The sequence below is a fragment of the Globicephala melas genome, chromosome 7 (genome assembly GCF_963455315.2).
Source record: "Globicephala melas chromosome 7, mGloMel1.2, whole genome shotgun sequence".
NCBI classification, from domain to species: Eukaryota; Metazoa; Chordata; class Mammalia; order Artiodactyla; family Delphinidae; genus Globicephala; species Globicephala melas.
The window spans coordinates 65,580,153-65,606,554 of NC_083320.1; the positions used below are offsets into that span (position 1 = coordinate 65,580,153).

Here is a 26,402-nt window from a genome sequence, read left to right on the forward strand (position 1 = left end):
ATATTCATACAATTTTAAATTTAGTAAAACCATAGGTCAGCTCATTCAGCATCTTCATTTTATAAGTAGGGGAACTTGAGACCAACAGAAATCATGTCTTTGCCCATGGATGAACAGTGAAGTAGCTATTGAACCAGACCACAAATTCAGATCACCCAATTTCTTTTTTTTTTTAAATTAATTAATTTATTTATTTTGGCTGCGTTGGGTCTTCATTTCTGTGTGCGGGCTTTCTATAGTTGCAGCTAGCGGGGGCTACTCTTTGTTGCAGTGTGTGAGCTTCTCCTTGCAGTGGCTTCTCTTGCTGCAGAGCATGGGCTCTAGGCACACGGGCTTCAGTAGTTGTGGCGCACGGGCTTAGTTGCTCCACGGCATGTGGGATCTTCCCGGACCAGGGATCGAACCCATGTCCCCTGCATTGGCAGGCGGATTCTTAACCACTGTGCCACCAGGGAAGTCCCTAGATCACCCAACTTCTGATCACTGTGCTGTGGTGTTTCTTGTCTAGTTGTTAGAACTTATAGTTTCCTCCACACTTCGAGAAATAAGTGATCTCAATCTGCTCTTCTTCACATTGGGGTGAGATTATAATGATGTTTGTATTATTTTTAAGGTCCTGAACCTCTTTTTGGCCTTGCTCCTGAGCTCATTTAGTGCAGACAACCTTGCAGCCACTGATGATGATAATGAAATGAACAATCTCCAAATTGCTGTGGATAGGATGCACAAGGGAATAGCTTATGTGAAGAGAAAAATATATGAATTTATTCAACAGTCCTTCATTAGAAAACAAAAGATTTTAGATGAAATTAAACCACTTGATGATCTAAACAACAAGAAAGACAGTTGTATGTCCAATCATACAACAGAAATTGGGAAAGATCTTGACTATCTTAAAGATGTAAATGGAACCACAAGTGGAATAGGAACTGGCAGCAGTGTTGAAAAATACATTATCGATGAAAGTGATTACATGTCGTTCATACACAATCCCAGTCTTACTGTGACTGTACCGATTGCTGTAGGAGAGTCTGACTTTGAAAATTTAAACACAGAGGACTTTAGTAGTGAATCAGATCTGGAAGAAAGCAAAGAGGTAAGATTTTATAGATGTGGGTGGGTATAAATGTATATGTGTATACTTGTATTATATTGCCTGTATTTATGATTATATATTCTCCATGTAGAATATTTTTGCCATCATATAAAATATTTTTTCATTGAAGAACCAAAGATTTAAGCTCAGTGAGGTGATTAATAAATTGAAGAATAATATATGTATAAGTTTTCTCATCCTAAGTAATGGATATTTGTTAGATAATGAATGAATGAATGATCCAAGAAATGAACAAGCATCATCAGATTTAATCCTTGTAATAACCTCAAAAGGATGTGTTATTTTTCTAACTTTTCAGATAAGAAAACTAGCTTAGGAAGTTTAAGATCATGTAGCTAATGAGGGAGTATAGCTGAGAATTGAATTCATAATCTTTGTTTATGCATTCTGTATATCTGACACCATACTCATTAGCTCACTTACATGGAAGAGAACTGAGCAACAAGAAATAGTCTATGTCATTCCTCCGATTAAAATTACACTGATCTGCATATTAATCTTCCAGGCTGCCATAACAATGTACCACACACTGGGTGGCTGCAACAATCAAAATGTATTTTCTCACATTTCTGGAGACTGGAAAGTCCAAGGTCAAGGCGCTAGGAGGGTCAGTGTCTGGGGAGAGCTCTCACCTTTGGGTGTGGATAGCTGCCTTCTGTGTCCTCATTTGGCCGTTCCTCAATGCATGGGCATATGGATAAATAGCTCTGGTCTCTCTTCTTCTTATAAGAGCACCAGTGCTGCTGGATTAAGATTGCACCCTTATGACCTCACTTAACCTTTATCACTACTTCACAGGACATATCTCCAAATAGAGTCACATTGGGAGTTAGGGCTTCAAAATATTAATTTTGAGGGAACACAATTCAGTCCATAGTAACTGACTTAGAAATATTAAGCTAAAACTCTAATGGATATAAAAGATAATTCCGAAGAAGTCTAGAACAAACCACCTTCATTTCCCACTTATTGTGTGGAAGTCCCAAAAATGGTAAGGTGCCTTAGGTTACACAGTCCAAATTTTTAAATATTTATTTAAAGACTATTTTTTAGAACAGTTTTACGTTTACATAAAAATTGAAAGGAAGGCAGAAAAATTTCCACATACTCCCTGCCCCCCACACATATATAACCTCCCCCATTATCACCATCCCCTACCAGAGTGGTATATTTGTTACAGTTGCGGAATCTACATTGATGTGTCATTATCACCCGAAGTCCATAGTTTACATTTGGGTTCACTCTTGGTATTGTCCGTTTTATGAGTTTGGACAAACGTATAAAGACATTTATCCACCCTTATAGTATCACACAGAGCAGTTTCATGGATCTAAAAATACTCTGTGCTATGCCTATTCATCCTTCCCTCTATGCTAACCCCTGGCAGTCACTGATCTGTAACTGTTTTTGCCTTTTCCAGAGTATTATATAGTTAGAGTCATATAATATGTAGCCTTTTCACACTGGCTTCCTTTATTTAGTAATACACATTTAAGTTTCTTCTGTGTCTTTTTATGGCTTGATAGTTCATTTCTTTCAGTGCTAAGTAATATTTTGTAGTCTGGATGTTTAGTTGTCCATTCACCCACTGAAGGACATCTCGGTTGCTTCCAAGTTTTGGCAAATGTGAATAAAGCTGCTATAAACATCCATGTGCAGGTTTCTGTGTGGATATAAGTTTTCAGCTCATTTGGTTAAGTACCAGGGATGGCAATTTCTGGATGGTATGCTAAGTGTTTTGTTTTGTAAGAAATTGCCAAACTGTGTTCCAAAGTGGCTGTATGATTTTGCACAGCCACTAGCAATGAATGAGAGCTCCTGTTGCCCCACAGCATTTGGTGTTGTCAGTGTTCTGGATTTTGGCCATTCTAATAGATGTGTAGTGGTACCCCATTGTTTTTTAATTTACATTTTATGATGACATATGATGTGGAGCATCTTTTTATATGCTTCTTTGTCATCTATATGTCTTCTTTGATGAGGTATCTTTTAAGAGCTTTGACCTGTTTTCTGATCAAGTTGTTTGTTTTCTTATTGTTAAGTTTTGAGAATTCTTTGTACATTTTGAATAACAGTCCTTTATCAGCTTTGTTTTTGCAAATATTTTCTCCTAATATGGCTTGTCTTCTTACTCTCTTGACAGTGTCTTTCACAGAGCAGATATTTTTAATTTTAATTAAATCCAGTTTATTAACTCTCTCTGTCATGTATTGTGCTTTTGGTGTCGTATCTAAAAAGTCATCACCTTTTCCAAGATCATTATATTTTCTCCTGTTATCTTCTAGGAGATTTATAGCTTTGCATGTTTACATTTAGGTCTGTGATCCATTTTGAGTTAATGTCTGTGAAGGGTATAAGGTCTGTGTCTAGATTCATTTTTTGCCTGTAGATGTCCAGTAGTTCCAGTACCATTTGTTGGAAAAGACTATCTTTGCTCCATAATATTGCCTTTGCTCCTTTACCAAAGATCTGTTGACTAGATTCATGTGGGTATATTTCTGGGGTTTCTATTCTATTCTGTTTATCTGTTTGTCTATTCTTTCACCCATACCACACTGTCTTGATTACTGTAGCTTTATGTATGTCTTTAAGTCAGGTAGTGGCAATCCTGACTTTTTCCTTTTCCTTTGGTATTGTGTTAGCTACTCTAGGTCTTTTGCCTCTTCATATACACTTTAGAATCAGTTTGTAGATATTGACAAAATAACTTGTTGGGAGTTTGATTGAGATTGCATTGATCAATAGATCAATATAGATCAAGTTGGGAAAAACTGACATCTTGACAATATTGAGTCTTCCTATTCATGAACATAGAATATCTCCCACTTTATTTAGTTCTTTGTTTCTTTCATTAGAATTTTATAGTTTTCCTCATATAGACCTTATACACATTAGATTTATACCTAAGTATTTTATTTATGCAGTGCTAACATAATGGCATTTTTTAATTTCAAACCCCACTTGTTAAATGTTAGTCCATAGGAAAGTGATGAACTTTTGTGTATTAACTTTGTAATCTGCAACCTTGTTATAATCACTTATTAGTTCCAGGAGGTTTTTGTTTTTGTTTTTGTTTTTTTATGTTTTGTAGATTCTTTGGATTTTCTACATAAACAATAATGTCATCTGCCAACAAAGACAGTTTTACTTCTTGCTTCCTAATCAGTTACGTTTTGTTTCCTTTTCTTGTCTAATTGCATTAGTTATGACTTCCAGTACAGTGTTGAAAAGGAGTGGTGAGAAGGGATATACTTGTCTTGTTCCTGATCTTAGTAGGAAAGCTTTTAGTTTCTCATAATTAAGTACAATGTTAGCTATAGGTTTTTTGTAGATGGTCTTTATCAAGTTAAGAAAGTTTCTCTCTATTCCTAGTTTACTGAGAGATTTTTATCATGAATGGGTGCTATTTGTTGTCATATGTGTCCTCTGCATCCACTGATATCATCGTGTGATGTTTCTTCTTTAGATTATTGATGTGATAGATTACATTAATTCATATAGTCTAAATATTTTAAAATACTTTAAATACTAAATATTTAAAATATTCAGAGGATCAAATACTATCAACGATATTTTATTAGGGATAAAGTTCTACTAGAATATTACCATGTCCAAGGTAATGCATTTTGACAGTTGATCAAGTAAGATATCATAAGCATGTGAATTATTGCCTCTGTCCCTTTAAAGATGTTTCAAGGTTTTATAAGTCTCTGAATAGGCTAAGTCATCCATTACTCTTCAGAATGGAGCTAATATCAGAGCTGGAAGCTGCCGCCTTGACCCCAGCCTGTGGGCTTCCTTAGGTAAATCAGATTTGTGTAATGATAGGGGGAGAGAAAGCATGTAGAGATGTAATTGTGGGTAGATCCTCATTACATTTCACATGTCTATGGAAATGGATTTGGGAGATAAAAATTACAGATCATTTTTGCAAAGCATTGTAAAATTTTTTCAGGATTTTTAATTTGAATATTATTTCAGTTCAAACTTTGTTCATTAAAAACTTGAGTTTTGCTAAAGAATCTGATGGAGGCTGATTTTTTTAGTTGTTACCTTTATATTTAAAAAATTGGTTCTGAAGTTCTGTTAAACTTGGCAGTATTCTTCCTAGTCTGATTTTCTTTGTCTTGAATCTTCATACCTTTATTTAATATTTGATGAAGACTAATAACTACTCCATGCTATCTGTTGCATTAAAACATGTTTTTCTTTTTCTACTGAAGTATAGTTGATGGACAATATTATATGTTACAGGTGTACAATGTAATAGTGATTCACAATTGTTAACGGTTATACTACATTTATAGTTATTATAAAATATTGGCTGTATTTCCTGTGTTGTCCAATATTTCCTTATAGCTTATTTTCTGACTAATAGTTTGTACTTCTTACTCCCTTACCCCTATATTGCCCCTCCCCTCTTCCCTCTCCTCGCTGGTAACCACTAGTTTGTTCTTTATATCTGTGAGTCTGCTTCTTTTTCATTTATTCACTAGTTTTTTTGCATTTTTAGATACCACATATAAGTGATATAACACAGTATTTGTCTTTCTCTGTATGACTTATTTCACTTAGCATAATGCCCTCCAAGTCCATCCATGTTGCTGCAAATGGCAAAATTTCATTCTTTTTTATGACTGAGTAGTGCTCCATTGTATGTATATGCCACATCTTCTTTATCCATTCATCTGTTGACAGACACTTAGGTTGCTTCCATATCTTGGCAATTGTAAATAATGCTGCTATGAACATTGGGGTGCATGTATCTTTTCAAATTAGTTTTTGTTGTTGTTGTTGTTTTCAGATATATTCCTGGGAATGGAATTGCTGGGTCATATGGTAGTTCTAATGTTAGTTTTTTGAGGAACCTCCATACCTCCATACCACATGGCTGCACCAATTTATATACCCACCAACAGTGTACAAGGGTTCCCTTTTCTCCACATCCTCACCAACATTTGTTATGTGTATTCTTTTTGATGATAGCCATTCTGACAGATGTGAGGTAATATCTCATTGTGGTTTTGATTTGCATTTCGCTGATGATTTAGTGATGTTGAGCATCTTTTCATGTTCCTATTGGCCATGTGCATTTCCTCTTTGGAAAAATGTCTATTCAGCTCTTCTGCCCATTTTTTAATCTGGTTGGTTTTTTGTTTTTGTATTTTGTATTTTTTGATGTTGAGTTACATGACCTGTTAATATATGTTAGATAGTAACCCCTTATTGGTCATATCATTTGCAAATATTTTCTCCCATTCAGTAGGTTGTCTTTTTATTTTGTTGATGGTCTCCTTTGCTGTGCAAAGGCTTTTAAGTTTAATTAGGTCCCATTTTGTTCACTTTTGCTTTTATTTCCTTTGCTTTAGGAGACAGATCCAAAAACATATTGCTATAATTTATGTCAAAGAGTGTTCTGCCTATGCTTTCCTCTAGGAGTTTTATAGTGTCCGGTCTTACATTCAGCTCTTTAATCCATTTTGAGTTTGTTTTTGTATATGGTATTAGAGAATCTTCCAATTTCATTCTTTACATGTAGCTGTCCAGTTTTCACAGCATCATTTATTGAAGAGACTGTCTTTTCCCCATTGTATGTTCTTGCCTCCTTTGTCATAGATTAATTGACCATAAGTGTGTGGGTTTATATCTGGGCTCGCTATCCATTGATCTATGTGTCTGTTTTTGTGCCAGTACCATACTTTTTGATTACTGTAGCTTTGTAATATAATCTGAAGTCAGGGAGCATGATTCCTCCAGCTCCATTTTTCTTTCTCAAGATTGTTTTGTCTATTTGGGATCTTTTGGGTTTCCATACAAATTTTAAAATTATTTGTTCTAGTTCTGTGAAAAATGCCATTGGTGCTTTGATAGGGATTGAACTGAATCTGTAGGTTGCCTTGTGTAAGATGATCATTTTAATAATATCGATTCTTCCAATCCAAGAACATGGTATATATTTCCATTTGTTTGTGTTATCTTCAATTTCTTTTTCCAAGTACAGTTCTTTTGCCTCCTTAGGTAGATTTATTCCTAAGTATTTTATACTTTTTGATGCAATGGTAAATGGGATTGTTTTCTTAATTTCTCTTCCTGATAGTTTGTTGTTAGTGTATAGGAATGCAACATATTTCTGTATATTAATTTTGTATCCTGAAACTGTACCAAATTCATTGATGAGCTCTAGTAGTTTTCTGGTGGTGTCTTTAGGATTTTCTATGTATTGTATCATGTCATCTGCAAACAATGACAGTTTCACTTCTTTCCAATTTGTATTCTTTTTATTTCTTTTTCTTCTTTGATTGCCATGGTTAGGACTTCCAAAACTGTGTTAAATAAAAGTGGCAAGAGTGGACATTGTTGTCTTGTTCCTGATCTTAAAAGAAATGCTTTCAGCTTTTCACCATTAAGTATGATGTTAGCGGTGGGTTTGTCATATATGGCCTTTATTATGTTGAGATGTGTTAACTCTCTACAAATTGAGTTTATCATAAATAGATGTTGAATTTTATCAAAAGCTTTTTCTGCATCTACTGAGTTGATCATATGGTTTTTACTCTTCAATTTGTTAATGTAGTGCATCACATTGATTGATTTGCAGATATTGAAAAATCCTTGCATCCCTGGGATAAATCCCACTTGATCATGGTGTGTGATCCTTTTAATGTATTGTTAGATTTGGTTTGCTAGTATTTTGTTGAGGATTTTTATATCTATGTTCATCAGTGATATCTTTGTCTGGTTTTGGTAGCAGGGTGATGCTGTCCTCATAGAACGAGTTTGGAAGTGTTCCTTCTTCTGCAATATTTTGGAATAGCTTGAGAAGGATAGATGTAAACTCTCCTCTAAATGTTTGATAGAATTCACCTATGAAGTCATCTGGTCCTGGACTTTTGTTTGTTGTGAGATTTTCATTACTCAAAACTATTTTATTACAAAAACCATCCATAATGAATACTTTTCTGCAAAAATTTGACATAATTTATACTCATACATTTTCATTTGTATTGATCAGGGCTAACAGGAACCCTGATTTCTTTATTAAGCAGTGATCATCCACTGAACCACTGGAGAAAGTTCTATTTCTTCATACTCTGTCATTTTATATCTTCAAACACTGCATTAATTGAAAATTTAAATGTTTAGTAGAAACTTTAGAGATAATTTAATGCACTATTTCTCAAATTGTGAGTCATAACCCAGTAAGAGTTGATAAACCAATTTATTGTACCACTAATTTAAAAATTTTTTTAATTTAATAAAATAATGATATCAGAGCACATTGCACATTTAGGAAGAACTAGTGAGTGACGCTCTTGTTGCCTGTGCTGAACTATAATGCACTGCTTTTCTAATAGAGTACAACCACTAGGTCCATGGGTGTAGGGCCTGAAGTTCAGGAGTTCTTAAGTGTAAGAAATGCTGTTTCAGCTCTTTAAAGGTAGTGACCATGGAGTCTTCCTGACCTAGGCAGAATGTGTGGCTTCGTTTTTGGTTCCCAGAGATATAAGGCACAAAGTGTAGGTAATAAGCAACTCATGCTCTAGCCTCATGCATCTTACAAAGTTATCATATTATTTTATTATAACCACTGATATGCATGTATGTCTCTCCTTTTATGTTGCAACGTATATACGTGTGCATTCTTGGTAAAAAGTAGGCACTCAAATCAAACTTTTCCAGCTCACTTAACTGTTTTTAATAGAAGCAGTTTGAAGGTATTCATCACAGTTACTCTGATGAGAGCATTCTTGAAAATAAAGTTTTATTTCCCATCATCCAGACTCCATTTTTCTCTTGATTCAATCCAATATTGAACTTTGTTGTTTTTATCTTTGTTAAACATTTCACCTTGTCAATTTATATTGGGCTTCAAGGAAAGTAATAGTCCCTTATCTTTTTCCCATGAATTGCTGTTGAAATACAGTTGTTTCTCATCTAGTTGGTATTTTTATATTAAATACTGAAACTTCTATTCATCCCCATTACATTTCAATTTCTTTCATTCATTTTTGAATCTGGCTTTCTATAAATATTCTTTTATAGATTATTGTCCCAATTTTCTTTTACCATGCACTTTTCTTTACCATGTCTTCCTTTTTGGTTAGAAATAAACCCATACAAAATTGTTTCTCTTCATTGCTCCCCTAGTCTTATATAGTACTCGCTTCATCAAAGCAAGGCACAAATCATAAGATGCTCTGCTTTTAGTGGAATTAAACTGAAAATAGATACCCCAGAAGATGAAGATTCTTTATTCTGCATTAGGAATGCAGCCTATAATACGTTAAAGTAGCTTTGCCCTTTTGATTTTTCTGTTTTGGCCTTTACTCTTTTGCCTACCTTAATTTATTCAACAGTTACCATGTGCTAAGAAATGTATTAGATAATGAAGGATACAAATGAGCCATGATTCTGCTTATATATGTACATATATGCATTTAGAAAGATGACTCTCTTCATAATTATATATGTATACAAATACACATATACATGTATCCACACACATACATACATTTGCATTTTAGAAAGATAACTTTCAACCTTTAAATATGCATTTCCATACTGGAACATACCTTATTGACTAAAAATATTACCTGTCGTGACCTCTGTTTGACCTATTCCATTTTAATATATTAATGTTTCCATTCCTGAATTTCAATAACGAGTCTTATCTACAATGGGCATTATTGAAATATATTAGTGCCTTGGGTTAAAATTACCAGTGCTCATAGTTTATTATCCATTTTTGAAGCATTTGTTTTTAGACATGTGAGGCTAATTATAAAGTTGTTGGTAATGGAGTATTCTCCGAAGCCAAATACTGGGTTATATAATTCTATTTTAGCCACATACTGTGTGACCTTACTTGACTATCCAATCCTCAATTTCCTCATCTCAAAAATGGGGATAAAATCACCTACTTTTGGGGGAATATTATTAAATGAAATAGTAAATGTAAAGGACTTAGCACAGTGTCTAGCAAATTGTAAGTATTCGATAAATTGTTATTATTATTATTTCTAGTAGCATTCCCAACACTCTGTTCCTGGTAAGTTTTCTCTTAAGAACTACTAGTAACATATTCTACTATTTGTCCTTTTTTGCTGTTTGCCTTCTGCCCTCTGTCATAAACTGTTTTACGTTTATCTGGAGAGAGTGATAAATTTTGTATTTTCTGTCTAATTTTTAAACTGTTTTCATTAAATTCTTGATAATGGTTAACATTTAAAATATTTTAAAAAACTATTTTTCTGAAGGGCATTCCAGTAAGAGGGAATAAATGAACAAAAACCTAGAGCTATGAAGCATAGAGTGTGTTTAGAAATAATTAGCAGTTTGCTGTTGCTGGGACATAAAATCTAGATGAAAGTAGAGGCATAAGCAAGGAGCGGATAGTCTGTTTCCAGGAAACCAAGAATAGACTGATATGAAGAAACACTGTAAAATGGAGGCCGGTACTTGTTTTACTTCCTCCATAAGGTACATACTCATGCATCACTGTCCCCCATTCCAGGACAAACTTGAGAGCTATCTTTTCTATATTTTCCCCCTTTTGGTCCCCCAAAGCAGAAAAGGCATAGCGTGGGTCACATTTCCTCACCTTTTTAAGTCCCAATGGACCTCAACCTTCAAAGAACATTCGGATAATCTAAAGTATTGTTTTTATTTTTTGCGGTATGCGGGCCTCTCATAAGCTAATGATGTAACCATAGAAGTGCTTCCTAATTATTTGGAAGATTCTTATAGGTAGAATTAAACTCAGAAGGGTATCTTCCTAAAGCACAACTTTGAGTAACCATAGTTTCTAAGAATAAGCGCTCTGTAATTAGGAGAACTCCACAGGTCAGAAGCAGATCAGTGTAAATTACAGGCCAGCAGAGGAGGGAAAGGTCCCTCCAGGACTGAGGGAGACTGAGATTCTCCTGGCTATACCATTAACCTGTGCCCAGTGATGAGGGCTTGGTAGTCAACACCAACTCTACAGTGGATACCTATTCTTAGGTCTTCAATAAAGTGTCAACGTGGGCTACCAACTCTACAGTGGATACCTATTCTTAGGTCTTCAATAAAGTGTCAACGTGGCCTCTCGCGTTGCAGAGCACAGGCTCCAGACGCACAGTCCCCGGACGCACAGGCTCAGCGGCCATGGCTCACAGGCCCAGCCGCTCCGCGGCATGTGGGTTCTTCCCGGACCAGGGCACGAACCAGTGTCTCCTGCATTGGCAGGCGGACTCTCAACCACTGTGTCACCAGGGAAGCCCTAAAGTATTGTTTTTAAAACCTCAGAAAGTTTCTTGACTCATGGAAATAAATAACTAGAAATATGGGTTTCTACTGAAAAATAATAGTAAAGAATGGAGGCTTGGACAGATTTTGAGGAGTTTTGAAAGCTGGGCAAAATCGCTGAGACTATGCAAAAGACAAATAAAGTCATATCTCCCCAATTAGAAAGTAAGTTGTTTTGGCAATGAATTGTGTTTTATATAATTTTAATCCTCTGAAGCACCTACTGTAATGTTGGGTGCATAATAAGGACTCAATATCTTTTTGCGTTTGGGCTGATTTTTATGAATACTAGACTAAGAGTCTGGTGGTCTTAACTCTATTATGGGCAATCACTAACTCTATATTATCCAGTTTCCTAATTTATAATAGGAATACATCTGTTCTGTGGTGCTTATAGGAATGTTATGAGGATCTAAAAGCTGTTTAGAAGTTAAAAGGACTCAAAAAACATAAGGTAGTGATAGCTACTGATAGCAAAATTACTACTCTAATCTGTTTAAATAAATACTTTAAAAATGAATTATTAAACTTAGGCCTCTTTGGAATAAAAACATCATATTATTAAAGTAGTTAGGAAAAAGTACGCTTGTTTTTGCAATGAGTGAACTCCAGAGTGAGTAAAAATGTCATTCGAGTCTTTGTATACAGTTCCTGTTAGTAACAGGTATCATTTGTTGGATGCTCACCGTGGACAAAGCACTGTTTATAGGGCTTTACATGTAGTGTTATGTCATTCAGTCTTCACACCATGAGACAGATACTATTATTCCAAACTTACAGATAAGGAAATTGAACTCAAAGAGTTTAAGTAGCTTGCCAAAGTCACACAAATAGTAAGGATTGATCCTGACCTAGAATCCAGGCTGTCAGTTACAGTCTATGTTCTGAACCATTACATTAAATTTCCTTAACAATGTCTAAAAAGGTACTATCTCTGACCCCTATTTGAAATGAATGACACTTCATTGAAGACCTAAGAATAGGTATCCACTGTAGAGTTGGTGTTGACTACCAAGCCCTCATCACTGGGCACAGGTTAATGGTATAGCCAGGAGAATCTCAGTCTCCCTCAGTCCTGGAGGGACCTTTCCCTCCTCTGCTGGCCTGTAATTTACACTGATCTGCTTCTGACCTGTGGAGTTCTCCTAATTACAGAGCGCTTATTCTTAGAAACTATGGTTACTCAAAATTGTGCTTTAGGGAGATACCCTTCTGAGTTTAATTCTACCTATAAGAATCTTCCAAATAATTAGGAAGCACTTCTATGGTTACATCATTAGCTTATGAAGCCTTTGAGAACAGGGAAAACACCAACCATGTCTTACTCACCTTAAGTCCACAGCACATAAAAAATGTTTATTAAATGAATGAATAAATGCATAATGAACAGTTAATTCTAGATCTCATTTGTCCTCCTAATGATATTACCTGTGTTAAAATAATATTTACTTACTGCTTTGCCGATATTTTCTTATTTAATACTTTTATCTTTACTGTACATGGTATAGATTGAAGAACACATGATAATTTTCAACCTGTTGTACATTACTGAATATCAGCAAATTAAATTTGTGCTACCACATAAAGGTCTACAGTGAATGCCTTATGTGAATAATAGTTTTAAAATGTGCATAAGAACAGGAATTAAGCTTATTTCATATCACACAGTATGGCCCACATTCATCACAGTGCCTAGCATATAGTAAGTAAATGTGTGTTAAATAAAGAAATAAGAATAGGAAGTCTTTGATTAGTCTTGAATCAAATGGATATATACCAAGACTTTTACAAATATCCAAGTTTACTAACATCATGATAACAATTTTCCCTGTAGAAAAATGTCAGACAACGTATCTGGGGATATTAAGAATCTACTGGGAGATAGGTATATATGCCTCCACACTTTTTTATCTATACTGTCTCTTAACCTCATGGTCTCTGATACAGCAGGTTTTGCCTCCATCTTGTATTACAGTTTCTTCTTCTCTCTAAGCCCTTACCACAAGCTTGTTTAAATGGTCAAGACTCTCTCATTCTAAAATAAAATAAAATCATGTAAATTTTAAAAGTTATTCCTTTGATTTTATCCTTTTCTTAAGTTTCTTTTGTAATTTCTTCCTTGAATTCGTTGCTGATCTTCTTTAAAAGATAACGTGCTCACTGTCTCCCATTTCCACTGCTCAGTCATCTTAAAGCATCATCTCTGGTTTCCACCTTTACTTTTCTCTCTCAAAAATCACCAGTGTTCTCTTAATTGCCAAGTTCAGTGGCCCTATTTTACTTGATATCTGCATCATTTCCTAATTCTTTAAGAGTCGTCATTCCCTGGCTTACAAAAGTCCAAGCTACTTTCCTCCCAACCATATGATCTTCTCAAATAGCTTACAAGAAGCCTGAAGTCCTTCTCTACTTCTCTAATTGGAAGCCCCTCATCAAATTTACTGCCAAATCCTGTAGCTTTTGTCTCCTAAATCTGTCTCTAATCTTGACCATCCCCCCACTCCTCATCCTATTATTTCACCAGTATCAATAGAATTACCATCTGAAACACATTTCCATGGTGGGGAGAAGGGCAGTCTTTATCATGAGCAACTTGATTGTCTTGAGATCTATTTCACCAGTCTAATATCTCATGACTTATTTCAGTTCTAATCACATAGTTCCATGAAGTTTATACCTTTTGACTGCGTAATTTCTTATTAGAAATTCTCTTCTTATCCCTGTCATTCTCTGCAAAATCTAGCAAAACAAAAAAAGGAACTTTGAGTTGTCTTTCAAGACACTGTCAGTTTATTCACTCAAACATATTGTTGTTTGTTGCTCATGATACCTAGCAATTCTTATTCTGGGCAAGGCTCTGAGACTCCCCTAAGTACAATTACTACCTGCATAACATGAAATGTCTATATTGCACTCTATTTCTCTGTTGTGTATCTGTCTATCCTACTTACTAATCTTGTGAGCAACTTGAGAACAAGACCTGTGGTCATATACACCTTTGTACTTCTAGTAACTAGCACTGTACCTGGCACAAATGAGGTGCTTGATCAATGTTAATTGGCATCATGTAAGTTAATCTCACTTTTCCTGAATACATTTTTATCAGTTATATTTTTTGCAAGTGTACAGATAGAATAAACTAAGCAAGCCTATTCCTAAGTCAAATTAAGTTAGCAGCTTAATCTTTAATGAAGCTTCTCCTCCCTGGGGAGAGGGCAGGGAGGAAGGAAGGTGGAGGAGAAAAGAAAACAGTCAGAATTTTCGTATCATTGCCTGACAGATGCTCAGGGAACACTTTGTAGAGTCCCATCCGGGTATTGACTGGGGGTGTCCCTTCAGCCCTTGCCTATTTCCTTGTCTTGAGCTATATAGCTCCTCAGGACCATGATTCCTGTGAGATGGCAACTACTCTCCATGAAGAGTACTACCATCTAGCCAACGGATACCCAAACTTCCTCTCCCTTATTACACCTAATTGATCACCAGATACAACCAGTGCTACCTTGTCTTTGTCTACTCTGCATCCCCACCACCTCCACCCAATGTCAGACCTCCATCATCTCTCAGTTTTACTGCTACAGCCTCCAAAAAGGGCTCCCACATTCATATTCTCCTCACTAGTCCAGTTCCCACATAATGATAAGTGGTCTTTCTAAAAGGTAAATCTGGCCATAGCTCTCTCAGCTTTCTAACCTTTCAGGAGCTTCCCATTGCTCCCAGTCTATACTTCTTAACATGGCCTACAAGTCCCTGCAAAAGTGACCATTACTGACCTTTCCAGCTGCATGTAATAGTACTTCCCACCCCTCCCCAGCCAACTACACTGATCTATCGTTTCCTAAAACTCCTCATGCTTTATCAGGTTCTGATCTTCATTCCTGTTCCCTCTATCTGGGATATTCTCTTACCCCATATTTCTTCACCTGACTCATTCCCACCCCAACTCATCCTTCTGGCCCCAAATGTCACTTTTTTCTACCCTGTTCTTCTTAGACTGAGTTAGGTGGTGCTCTCAAAATACCCTATACTTACCCTATCATAGTGTGTAGCAGTTGTTGCTTGTCTTGTCTTATTTTGAGCCCATTAGGTACTGGGCCTATTATATTCACTATTTTATTTTTTCAGGTCCTAATTTTGATGTTTAGCATATACTAATATTTTTTAGCTGAAAAGATCAAATATCAGCAATTACACATATTACAAACTATAACTGTTACAGAAATTGTTGCCATGTATCCAGTAAGCAAATGACATATTCCACGTGTTATCTTGTTCAATCCTTATGACAACCATGTAAAGTAGGGATCATTCTACAAATTAGAAACTTCAACTTATGGAGGTCAAGATAACTGCCTAAAGTCCATAAAACCAGTCGTTGTGATTCAAACCCAAGCTTGTCTGACTCAAAAGAGAACTCTTCACCCTTTCACTGTAGTTATACAGTTCCCCTATCCAGTAGACACTTTAAAAATATTTGTTAAATATGTTATCATTTAACATTAAAAATTAATGTCAAAAGAATATTAGAGATTCTGCACTCATTCAGCAAAATAAATTTAACAATGGAAATTATTTGGTTTACAATTTTGCTTTCTAGCTTGGGAATTATAAATGCAATTTTGCAATTTTTTGCTTCTAATTCATTTGCAATCACAATAATTTTCTCTTGGTCCATTATGTGATGAGAGGTTATAATACCTCCTTTGTTCCTTTATAGCTAATCATCTATATAAAAATTCACTTTTGACATACTTTAAAGCAGAATTCAGAGTATATCAGAGCTGTATTTCTTCACCTTTACCCCTACCTTAGGCAAGTGTTTGAATGACAGTAGATTTCACAACTAATAAGAAAATTTTATATTTATTAAATATGAATAATCCACCAAAGATTGTCGTTCCAATGTAAAGCTCGATGAAGAAATCATCTGAGCTGTAGGGATGATATGGGAATTAATGAGTTAATATTTGACTTTTCTAACTGCTCTGTGGAAATGCTAAATCTCAGTACAGAGTCTGTTCCTTTGATATATTGTTGCCTTGCTGAGAGTTTTTAATAGAAGTCATTTTAATTTTTAATATGCTTAGTGTACACTAGAAATATTTACTAATGCACAGTGTATACAATGAAATATTAATACTAATATTTTTAAGGTTGTTGGCATCTCAACTATGTATGATTTAAGGTATATATCTTAAATATATATGTTAATATATATATATAACAGTAAAATTTCCACCTTTAATATAGTATATGCCTAGCTTTTAAAATATGTATTTTTCAGAAATAAAAAATACATATGTGTATACATATATATACACACACATATTCTGTATCCTTTTGACCCTTAAATTCCAGATTTTTTTTTTTTTTTAGCGGTACACGGGCCTCTCACTACTGTGGCCTCTCCCGTTGCAGAGCACAGGCTCCGGATGCGCAGGCTCAGCGGTCATGGCTCACGGGCCTAGCCGCTCCGCAGCATGTGGGATCTTCTGGGACCGGGGCACGAACCCGTGTCCCCTGCATCGGCAGGCGGACTCTCAACCACTGTGCCACCAGAGAAGCCCCAGATTTATTTTTAACATATTTTTATCACATTATAAATTGAACTTCTAGTAAACCCTATAAATAAGCTCATTGTAACAAACCAAGTCTAAAATAAAAGCATAAACATCCTACGATCGAGTCAGAGAACAACAAAAAAACCCATTTAATCACTTATTCAAAGAAATATTGTGGAGTGTACTATTTGCTTTCCTTTGTTTTGCTTCACCCTCAAGGTCAAAATCATTTACTATAGTACAGAACATTTTTAAAAAGCATGAAATGTTGCATAAATCCGTTGAGGAGGAAAAATGCTCTTCCCATCAGGGTTGCAGTTATTAAGTGGTTATTGAATGCCCTGATGTACAAGGCAAAGTGGATGCTTCAAATACACTGTGGTTCCCGCATTCTCTCTGCTCACTTATTGTCAGCCTGCCAAAAATACATGGACAATATAAGTCCTTACAGAAATTGAGCTATTGAGAGTTACATGTGAAAATATACATATTTTTAAATGAACTAGCTCATTTGGAAATTAGTAAATTAAAGGTTGATTAATGGCTTAATAAACATTAAAATGGATATTTAAATAGTCTATTAATCTCAAAGACCATGAGAACCAATTGCTTTATTATGTGAATGGTGAATTTCAAAATAAAATTAAATTTCAATGTAAGAACAAAAAAAGGAAAAATTAATTGTCCTTACTGGTTTTTACATCAATACAAGTACTTTTTTGAGAATGTTTTAGTTTTGCTGTTGTCCAATTTATTTAGTATTTTATCTGAATTCTTATCTCATGTGCTAATATAGAGATGGACTCTTTCCATACATCTAAAAATTCTTCCCTTTTTGAGTAATAGTGTTATTACTCCAACCAAATAAAGAACTCAGAACCACATCATCTTTGATTTCAACAATGAGAAATATAAGAATACATTGATAAATGTATATTGGTTGTGAGAGTTTTAATACCATTCTTTTAGTCTGTGATGAATCAAAGAAAAATTAAATAAGGACATTGATAATTTGAATAATATAAATAGCAAAAATGTTATAAATGTATGTTATCTCAAAAATTATATGTACAGAGAATTCTTATTTTCAGTGGCCCATGGTATTGATATATTTATACAAATTTCAAAGTAAGTCTCAATAAATTCAAACAAGCAGACATTGTAGGGCTATTATACCAATAAATTCAAGATAGAAGATATCATATAGGGTTATTAATTAGCTAATCACAATGCAGTTAAATGAGAAATTAATAAAAAAATGATAGAAAAAATATAACCACTTGAAAAATTTAAAATGTCCTCCCAAACAGTAAGAACTTTTTCTTCCAAAATCTATGAAATTGGACCAAGCAGTCACTGAATGTCTTACTATTAACAAGGATGATCAAGAAAGGATGAAAGAACATGACAAAGAACTTAGTTTGAGAAATTAGAAAAGGAAAAACAAAACAAAGGGAACATAAAGAGAAATTAATGAATTATCAATGTAGCAGATGATATTAGTATAGCACGTGGTTCTTAGGGAAAAAAAATCAATAAAACACACAAACTTTAGTGTTGTCAGCAGAATCCTAAGATGATGCCAATGACTCAATAAGCTAGAGTTCAGTTTGTTAATTTTTTATGTATTTTAATCTATTTGTTTAATACATTTATTATTTAATTTTACTTATTAATGTTCTTTATTTAGCTCATCAGTCAAAGCCCTTGTTGCCTCCCGTGCATTGCCTGGGCACACTTCAGTTCAGTCACTTCTGTATCTGTTTCATTTTGTGTGTTTTTCTTTTCTTTTTCATACTAATGCTATTTATTTACATTATGTATGGACTTATAGAAAAAAACACTAACTTTTTTCTCTGGTTAGCATAATTTATCTAGAGTATATTAACTGGCCTGAGCCTACTTGCCTGTGGTTTGGTCTTTCTAACATTCACTTGTCATTTTATCTGATGTCAGTATGACAAAGGTGGGGCAAGTTTCCCTCGCTAGTGTGAGAATCAGGGTCTATCAAGGGGGTCAGCGAGGATGTGGTTTACCAGGCTTCTTTTGCAAAATGTTGCTTTAGGGAGTTATTTAAACCAGATATGAATACTAACTTTAAAACTCGAACCTGTAATCATGTCCCATTCCTGAAATGTATACAAACTCCTTCCAATCCCAAACATTAAACTGCTTCATTTTGAAAATTGATACATACTTAAATTAAAATGTGCCTTTGGGCCTCTTGTTCCAGTCTGGGTTCATTGTTTGCGGTTCTGCATCATCACTTTAGCATGAGCCACACCTGTAATTCATCATCTATTAGTCCAGTTTAGGTTTTTCAAAGAGGACAAAGATTTTAAAGAACCTTATAAGGCAACCTGAATTTAGCATCCTTCCAGAAATTTATATCCCAGATACACCCCCCCATTTTTTGGCCACGCCCATGGCATGCGGGATCTTAGCTCCCCAACCAGGGATTGAACCTGTGCCCCCCACTAGACCACGAGGGAAGTCCCAATACCCCTTTTTAAAAATAATTATTCACACCTAATTTTACAATAAGTTTTTTTAATGTATTTGTATATGTATGAGAGATTTGTCTTTATTTAGTTTATGCAATGATTTCAACTTAGTTTTTATGAATACAATAAATAACTTTGTTTTCAAACTCATTTTATCAAATTATGCAAGAGTAAATTCTGTAATTACATTAATTTACAATAGTACAGGTTGATTTGAACACAAACATAACTTATTTTTGATAAGTACACAACTCACCAGGTGGAAGAAGAGATGTACAGGTGTACTAGAGTGTAGCCCACCTCCTGAGAAAATATCAGCACACCACTGGCATCAGTCATTGTGTTCTACAGAGAAAATGCCAAGCATCGTTAGCTTGGTAAGTCAGTTAGTATGGAGGTGGGCTAAATAAAGAGAAGTACGTGCCGAAAGAATTGTGCCGATAAAGTGTTGAAGATGAGAGCGTAATTATTCTTCTTCCACAATGATGGGCAAAAGCCACTATAAGCAAAACCCAGAGAACATTAAGAAGTTCACCTTAACTAAAGGACAGCTTCTGTGAAAGATAGATTTGGGAAATTTGGTTAGAAAGCTAAGTTGGAGACAGAAATTTCATTTGGTAGTAATATCTGAAACAGATATTTATTTATTGGGCATGTAGCATAATTCAGGCTTTGTGTTCCACAAAGGTCTAGAATTAGGTGAGGCGAGAATAAGGATGAACTTATTATTTATAGCTGTCCAAAAAAAAGTGACAGTAGTCAACAGAGAGTTCATAAGAATTTGGAAGATGAAACTGAGAGAAGAGTTATTTCAAGGGTAGAATTAAATGACTTTACTGTCAATATTTGAAATAAATAAGACAAGGAGGTTTGAGTCTAGGTGCTGAAAGAATGATATTGCAAAGAATCGGAATCAGGAACTTGGTTTAAAAAGTAGGTTTAGGATAGAAGAAAAGAAAAAAAAGACATCTTTAATTAAGAGCATGCTGAATTTAAGTGACACTAGGCACACTTCTACTTTCCTGCCATAGTCCAGGCAGATCGTGGAATATAATTACATTGCTTAAAATGTGTTTGGAAATTAATTTGTAAACATCTAGAGGATCACTTGTCTATACCTGGGAACTTTCCAGGAGCACATCTTCCAACTGAGTGCTAATAATGGGCATTTAATCATCTTTTACATCCTTTTAAAATTTCTAAAATGTAGATTGATTCCCAACTGTATGCATTAAAGGGAAAATATGCTTAGAAGTAGAGTAACTGGTAACATATTACAAAGTTGGTTTATAAGACAAGAATAGATAATTTTAAAGAATATTCTTAAGAATAAAGTTGGATATATTGGCGACAGCTCTCATCTGGAGAAAGTCTGACCCAGTAAGACCTGGAGTAACTATACATAAAAAAAGGTATCAATTTATTTTATCATCATCTAGGCAAGCCACATCAGGGGAGGATATTTAGGGAGGCAATAAGTAGACATAAATTAATTTTATATTATTTTAGGTTCACATCAGTACTCAGTTGCTAACTGAAAACTGAAATCTGGGTTATCAGTAATATTTAGTAATGGATACAAAGTTTGATAAGGAGCCTGATATCTAGCACTATGTGTGAAGAACTGTGATAAGCAAAAGCTGGATTTGTTCAGAAATTTTAAAGACTTTTCAAGCAGTATTTAAAAAAAAATTTCTCTGTGAGTTAAAGCAATATTATACCAAAATGTTTTATTATTGCTTGTGCTTAAGTTACTATTATGACATTTGCTTTATAACAAGTATATAATTCGTTTGGCATGATTACTGTAAACAAAGATTAAATAGAACTCATGTCTACACATATCCAAAAGTTAGTTTTTTGCATCTGATGAATTAATTTTCATGAAGACACTGAATATATGTATTATGTAAAATTCCATTATTGGTTTATGTTGTAAACAAGGTGCCTTTGTTTTTGTGTTTCACTTCAAGATTGAATGGTAGATTCTCTTCATCTGTTAGACTCATCTTGATAGTTTTTCTATGGATTATTTCCGCTTTTAAATTAATGGAAGAATTATAAGCATGTGAATACACTGTTTCTTTTATTTCAGAAACAGGGTGGTTGCACAGAAGTCAGAACATGGGCTTTGGGCTCAGCAACAATTCTCTCAAATCTTGGCTTTCTCACTTGTTGGTTATATGACATTAGACAAGTTACTTAACCTGTCTAAACCTTAATTTTATCATTTGTAAAGTGATAATGATTATCACTAACTTCCCCTCTCCCACCCCTCCCTCTGGGGCTTCTCTAATTCATAGGACAGTGGTTTGCTTAGTACATGTTTTTGATGGCCGTTTGAAACTTCATAACATAGCAGTCTGACTTCATACATTGCAAATTATGGTAAAGGAGTTACCATAGATGATTTCCTTATTTCCCCTTCTTATTCATTCTTTCTTTTTAATCTTAAAATCTCTTCATTTCAAGGAGAATCCAGAATCAGTTCATTGTACTAATCCTTCCTTGCTAGGCTATTTCTTAGGTACCAAAATAAAAGGGATTTACTTTTTATGTCCATCTCATGCTCAGAAACTTAATGAGAGCAGTAGCTCATCCGAAGGCAGCACTGTAGACATTGGAGCACCTGCCGAGGAACAGCCTGTAGTGGAACCTGAGGAAACCCTTGAACCTGAAGCCTGTTTCACTGAAGGTAAAGAACATGATCTTCATGTTAATCTTCCCTTTATAGAGTGCATTTTTTTTTAGCTGTTGATCACCCAAAATGGACCACTCAGAATAGAACTTTGTAGTCAATCTATTTCAATTACCTCTTATATGCCAACAGATTTAAAATCTCATGTTATGTTTTGGTTATATCTGCCCATTATGTGTAAGAGACCATGAACATGGAGAAAAGATATTTTAATGTAATCAAAACTAATGACTAATTTATAATATTTCAAATAAAATGGTGATTTCGCAATAAGTTGGCATCTTAAACACTAGTAAAAATTCTCATACACAAAAGTTACTTTAGAAGTAATTTTTTAGCTATTAAAGTCAAATGAGTTGCAAATGCTCAGATGTATTTTTTTAACAAAATCATTACTTTCCAATGCTTGCTGGGTGAAACAGGAAATAAGCACTGCCCAATACCTGATCCCTGCACAGTATCTAGTTTAGCCTGGCACAATATGGACAATAAGTCTAAGAGCTTTGTTTTCTCCATGATTAGTATTTCCCATGGTCTGAGTTTCTTGGGAATTTGAGTTTTGAAGGTATGAATATATTTGCATATTCTCTATTTTGTGATTTTTTTCCTCATAGGCCTGATATATATTTTCTCCCTCTTTTCCTGTATAAATTATACACATCACTCAAAGTCCTCAGAACTACCTTCATCCGACCATGGTGGAAAAAACTTCTTATTCCTCTGAACAGCTATAAATAAAGATATTCTTTAATTCACCTGATAACTAATCATGTATTATCTTATGAGGGTTCTTCTCTTTCTCATTTGAACTGTTATATATATCTTTACTGGCTTTCTTCCTTCCTTCCCTTCTTTCCCTTCCCCTCCTTTCTCCCTTTTCTTCAAGCATACCTGATTTTTTTTTTTGACTTGAGGCAGGGTTCTTTTGTTTATATCTGTTCTTAAAAACCAGATTGTAGGTTTCCTGGGGGCAAGTCCACGTTCTGTACCTTTTTACATTTTTTCTCTTTTTCTTTTTTTTTAATATCCTCTATGGTGATTACAAAGGTGCTCACAAATTTCTCTTGATTTAATTATTTTTTTAATTTTATTTTTTATTGGAGTATAGTTGATTTACAATGTTGTGTTAATTTCTGCTGTACAACAAAGTGATTCAGCTTTATATATGTACATTCTTTTTTATATTCTTTTCCATTATGGTTCCTGTTGATTTAATTCTTGTTAGAGTGAGTGAAAGCAGTATAGGGAAGGCAACACCAAATCAAAGCAGGACTAGTCAAATCACATTTTAGTGGACTAAATTAATCTTGAAAATTCTATAAGCTCTTCTGGGAGCACCACAAGAGAACCTAAACAGTAATAAACAGCATTGTTGGGTAAGAACTATATTATTACTCTGCATCCTCTTTAAAAGGGACGTTTTCTGCTTATTATTAATTTCACTTTGAAGTCCTTTCCTAGAGTGACTTCAACAAAGTGCAATAGGATGATATAGTACAAGGCAAAGCTACTTAACATGTACTTGTACTTTACAACGTTCTTTCTTGGACAATAGCAGTTGGGTCAGAAAAAACAGGTATTATCCAGGGAACCGTTTAAAGAGGCTGAATAACTTTCACAACTTCACTCTGCTAATAGATGTGCTGTTACTACTCCAGGCTTAGAGAGTTATCCTAGCAAGATAGAGATGGCAGTAGCAATGAGAAGATGAATCCAGGACACGCCAAAGGGTATCACTGAAGCAGCAGAAGTTATTTACCTACTCCTGTTTGAACATTATACTTGCAGGCTGTGTACAAAGATTCAAATGTTGTCAAATTAGTGTGGAGGAAGGGAGAGGAAAACAATGGTGGAACCTGAGAAGAACGTGTTTCCGAATAGTTGAACATAACTGGTTTGAGACCTTCATTGTTTTCATGATTCTCCTTAGTAGTGGTGCTCTGGTGAGTGAATATTAAGCAAACATGCTATAATGCCAAGTCTTAGAATCACCTAATACTAATGACTTATTAATCCTTTCAGTAGCATTGTTTTATTATCCAATGCATTATTTTTCCTGAACCCTCACTCTACATCCATTTCTGTGGAATCAGCCATCACCTCTGTTTGATAGCCCCCAAACTGTTATCTCCATTTATGACTTCTTCCTTAAACATATGTGTATCGCTATATCCATCCATACATACACCCATCCACCCATATACCCACCCACCCACCCTTCTACCCATCTCCAGTGCATCTTTAATTACCCCACTTCATTCTTACAGACTATATACAATGTATAACTATGCAGTTCTGGACTTACTTTTATTATGTATACATATACTTCTCACAAGCTATTTATTAATTTTTGCTTATTATTAAGTAACCCCCCAAATTTGTCCCTCTAGTTTATTCATTATAACCAAAGAACATGAGTATTTAATTACTCATATTTTAACAAGAAAGTAAGCATGGCAACTACAGTAAAGTCCTGTGATTGGGTATCTATAACTTCTAAGTTCTGATGAATTTTGTTTATGAATGATATTATTATTATCTCTTTATGGACAGTCAAAAAGTCCTTAGGAACCACTTCTCTGTCCATTTTGAATTGGGTCCACTGTTCTTATGCTACTCAGAGAACAATGGATATTAGTAAAAATAAATATTGGGCAGCGTGCCTAAGGGATTATTTAAGGACTGGTTTCTCTATATATAAAAGTGTTCATCAGAATCAATTTATATGAAAATCATTTACAAAAATATAAAGTATAGCATATAGATAGCATTTTAGGAAAATGCTGACACAAATAGACTACTTAAGCCATAAGATAGATGTAGATAGATAGATAGATAGGTTGATAGATAGATAGATAAAGGATGGAAAGATGATAAAACTTGCCTGATTGAAATGCAATTACTTAGGTTTCTTTAACTTAGAAGTGTATAATTCTAACACAGGCCTATATTTTTCTGCATATCTCTCTGATGAAATAAATTTTATCTACATGGCACTTTAGACAAGAAATAGTTTTTCACCATTTAAATGAATATATACTTAGATATAAAATATCAAGTGAGGTTCATATTAGAAGAAGAATAGATATTAGAGTCTAAATGAGAAGTAAATTCATCTTACCATCCTTGTCACACCATATCTTTGCTGAGAAATATAAACTATCAACAAAATGAAGGGGACAAAGGGAACAAATGAACTCAACTGTATAGTAAAATTAGGCAATGTGATGATCAATTACAATTTCTGCTTTATGAAAAATATAAGCCTTCACTTTTTATTTCTTCAACCTCCTTTCTATGGCAAAAAATAAAAATTAAAAAAGCCAACAGGAGGAAGCAAAAGATATGAAACAAAAGGAATAAATAACTTCAAGTTAGGGTAGCAGCATCAAGATGTGACATCAAGAACTATTTCCTGAACAAGTCAAACTAATTCATTAGAGTTACGCTTTTACTTCTTCCTTCCAGTTATATCAATAGAGAGCATAACTTTTCTCCTGATTCATTAAAAGATCTTTGAGATAAAGAAAAGACAGCGATAGCTACTCTTCCTCTACCCTCCTATTCCAATGAAGTGTCATATATATAAAAGCAGGAAAAGATATTTATATGTGGTCAGAAAAACTAGCTCATAATAGTTGTAATAGTATAATAGTTTCAGAAAGCTAAAATGCATAACTTTTCTTTATAGGCATTTGAGGATATATATATTGATCAGCGAAAGACGATCAAGACAATGTTGGAATATGCTGATAAGGTTTTCACTTACATTTTCATTCTGGAAATGCTTCTAAAATGGGTGGCATATGGCTATCAGACATATTTCACCAATGCCTGGTGTTGGCTAGACTTCTTAATTGTTGATGTAAGTATCCTCCTATCTTTATCTTCCATTCAAGGTAATTTGTTTTATCTATAAACTAATTCTAAAATAGTGAATCTTTGATCACTCTGTTATGCTGACAGGATATGCTACTTAGTAGACACTAAACTAATTCACTGAATAATAGTGTAGTTTTTGTAAGAAATAAGCTAATTTAATACTGATTTAGCATGGGGGGATGGGATTTGTGGTGGTTATCTAGAATAAAAAGCTGGGAAAAAACGTATCAGAACTTTGTAGGGAGAGTGGTGAAATAGGGTATGTTGTTTAAATTACTTACGTTGTGAATCAGACAGAATTGAGCTTGAATCCCAGCCCCACCACTGATTGGTTGTGTGCCACTGAGTAACTT

General features: G+C 34.5%; 1 protein-coding gene across 6 annotated transcripts in view; it reads left to right on the top strand.

Annotated features, from left to right (window-relative positions):
* The window catches only part of SCN1A (sodium voltage-gated channel alpha subunit 1), a 164,136-nt gene that overhangs the window by 112,001 nt on the left and 25,733 nt on the right, over window positions 1–26,402 (top strand). For 5 of the 6 annotated variants that reach the window (XM_060302323.1, XM_060302322.1, XM_060302321.1 and 2 more), the window contains 4 exons: window positions 614–1,096; window positions 22,044–22,164; window positions 23,956–24,110; window positions 25,859–26,032. In XM_060302323.1, the coding sequence (XP_060158306.1) occupies window positions 614–1,096; window positions 22,044–22,164; window positions 23,956–24,110; window positions 25,859–26,032 (933 nt within the window). The remainder of the gene's footprint in view (window positions 1–613; window positions 1,097–22,043; window positions 22,165–23,955; window positions 24,111–25,858; window positions 26,033–26,402) is intronic. The other variant, XM_060302326.1, reaches the window with a different exon arrangement.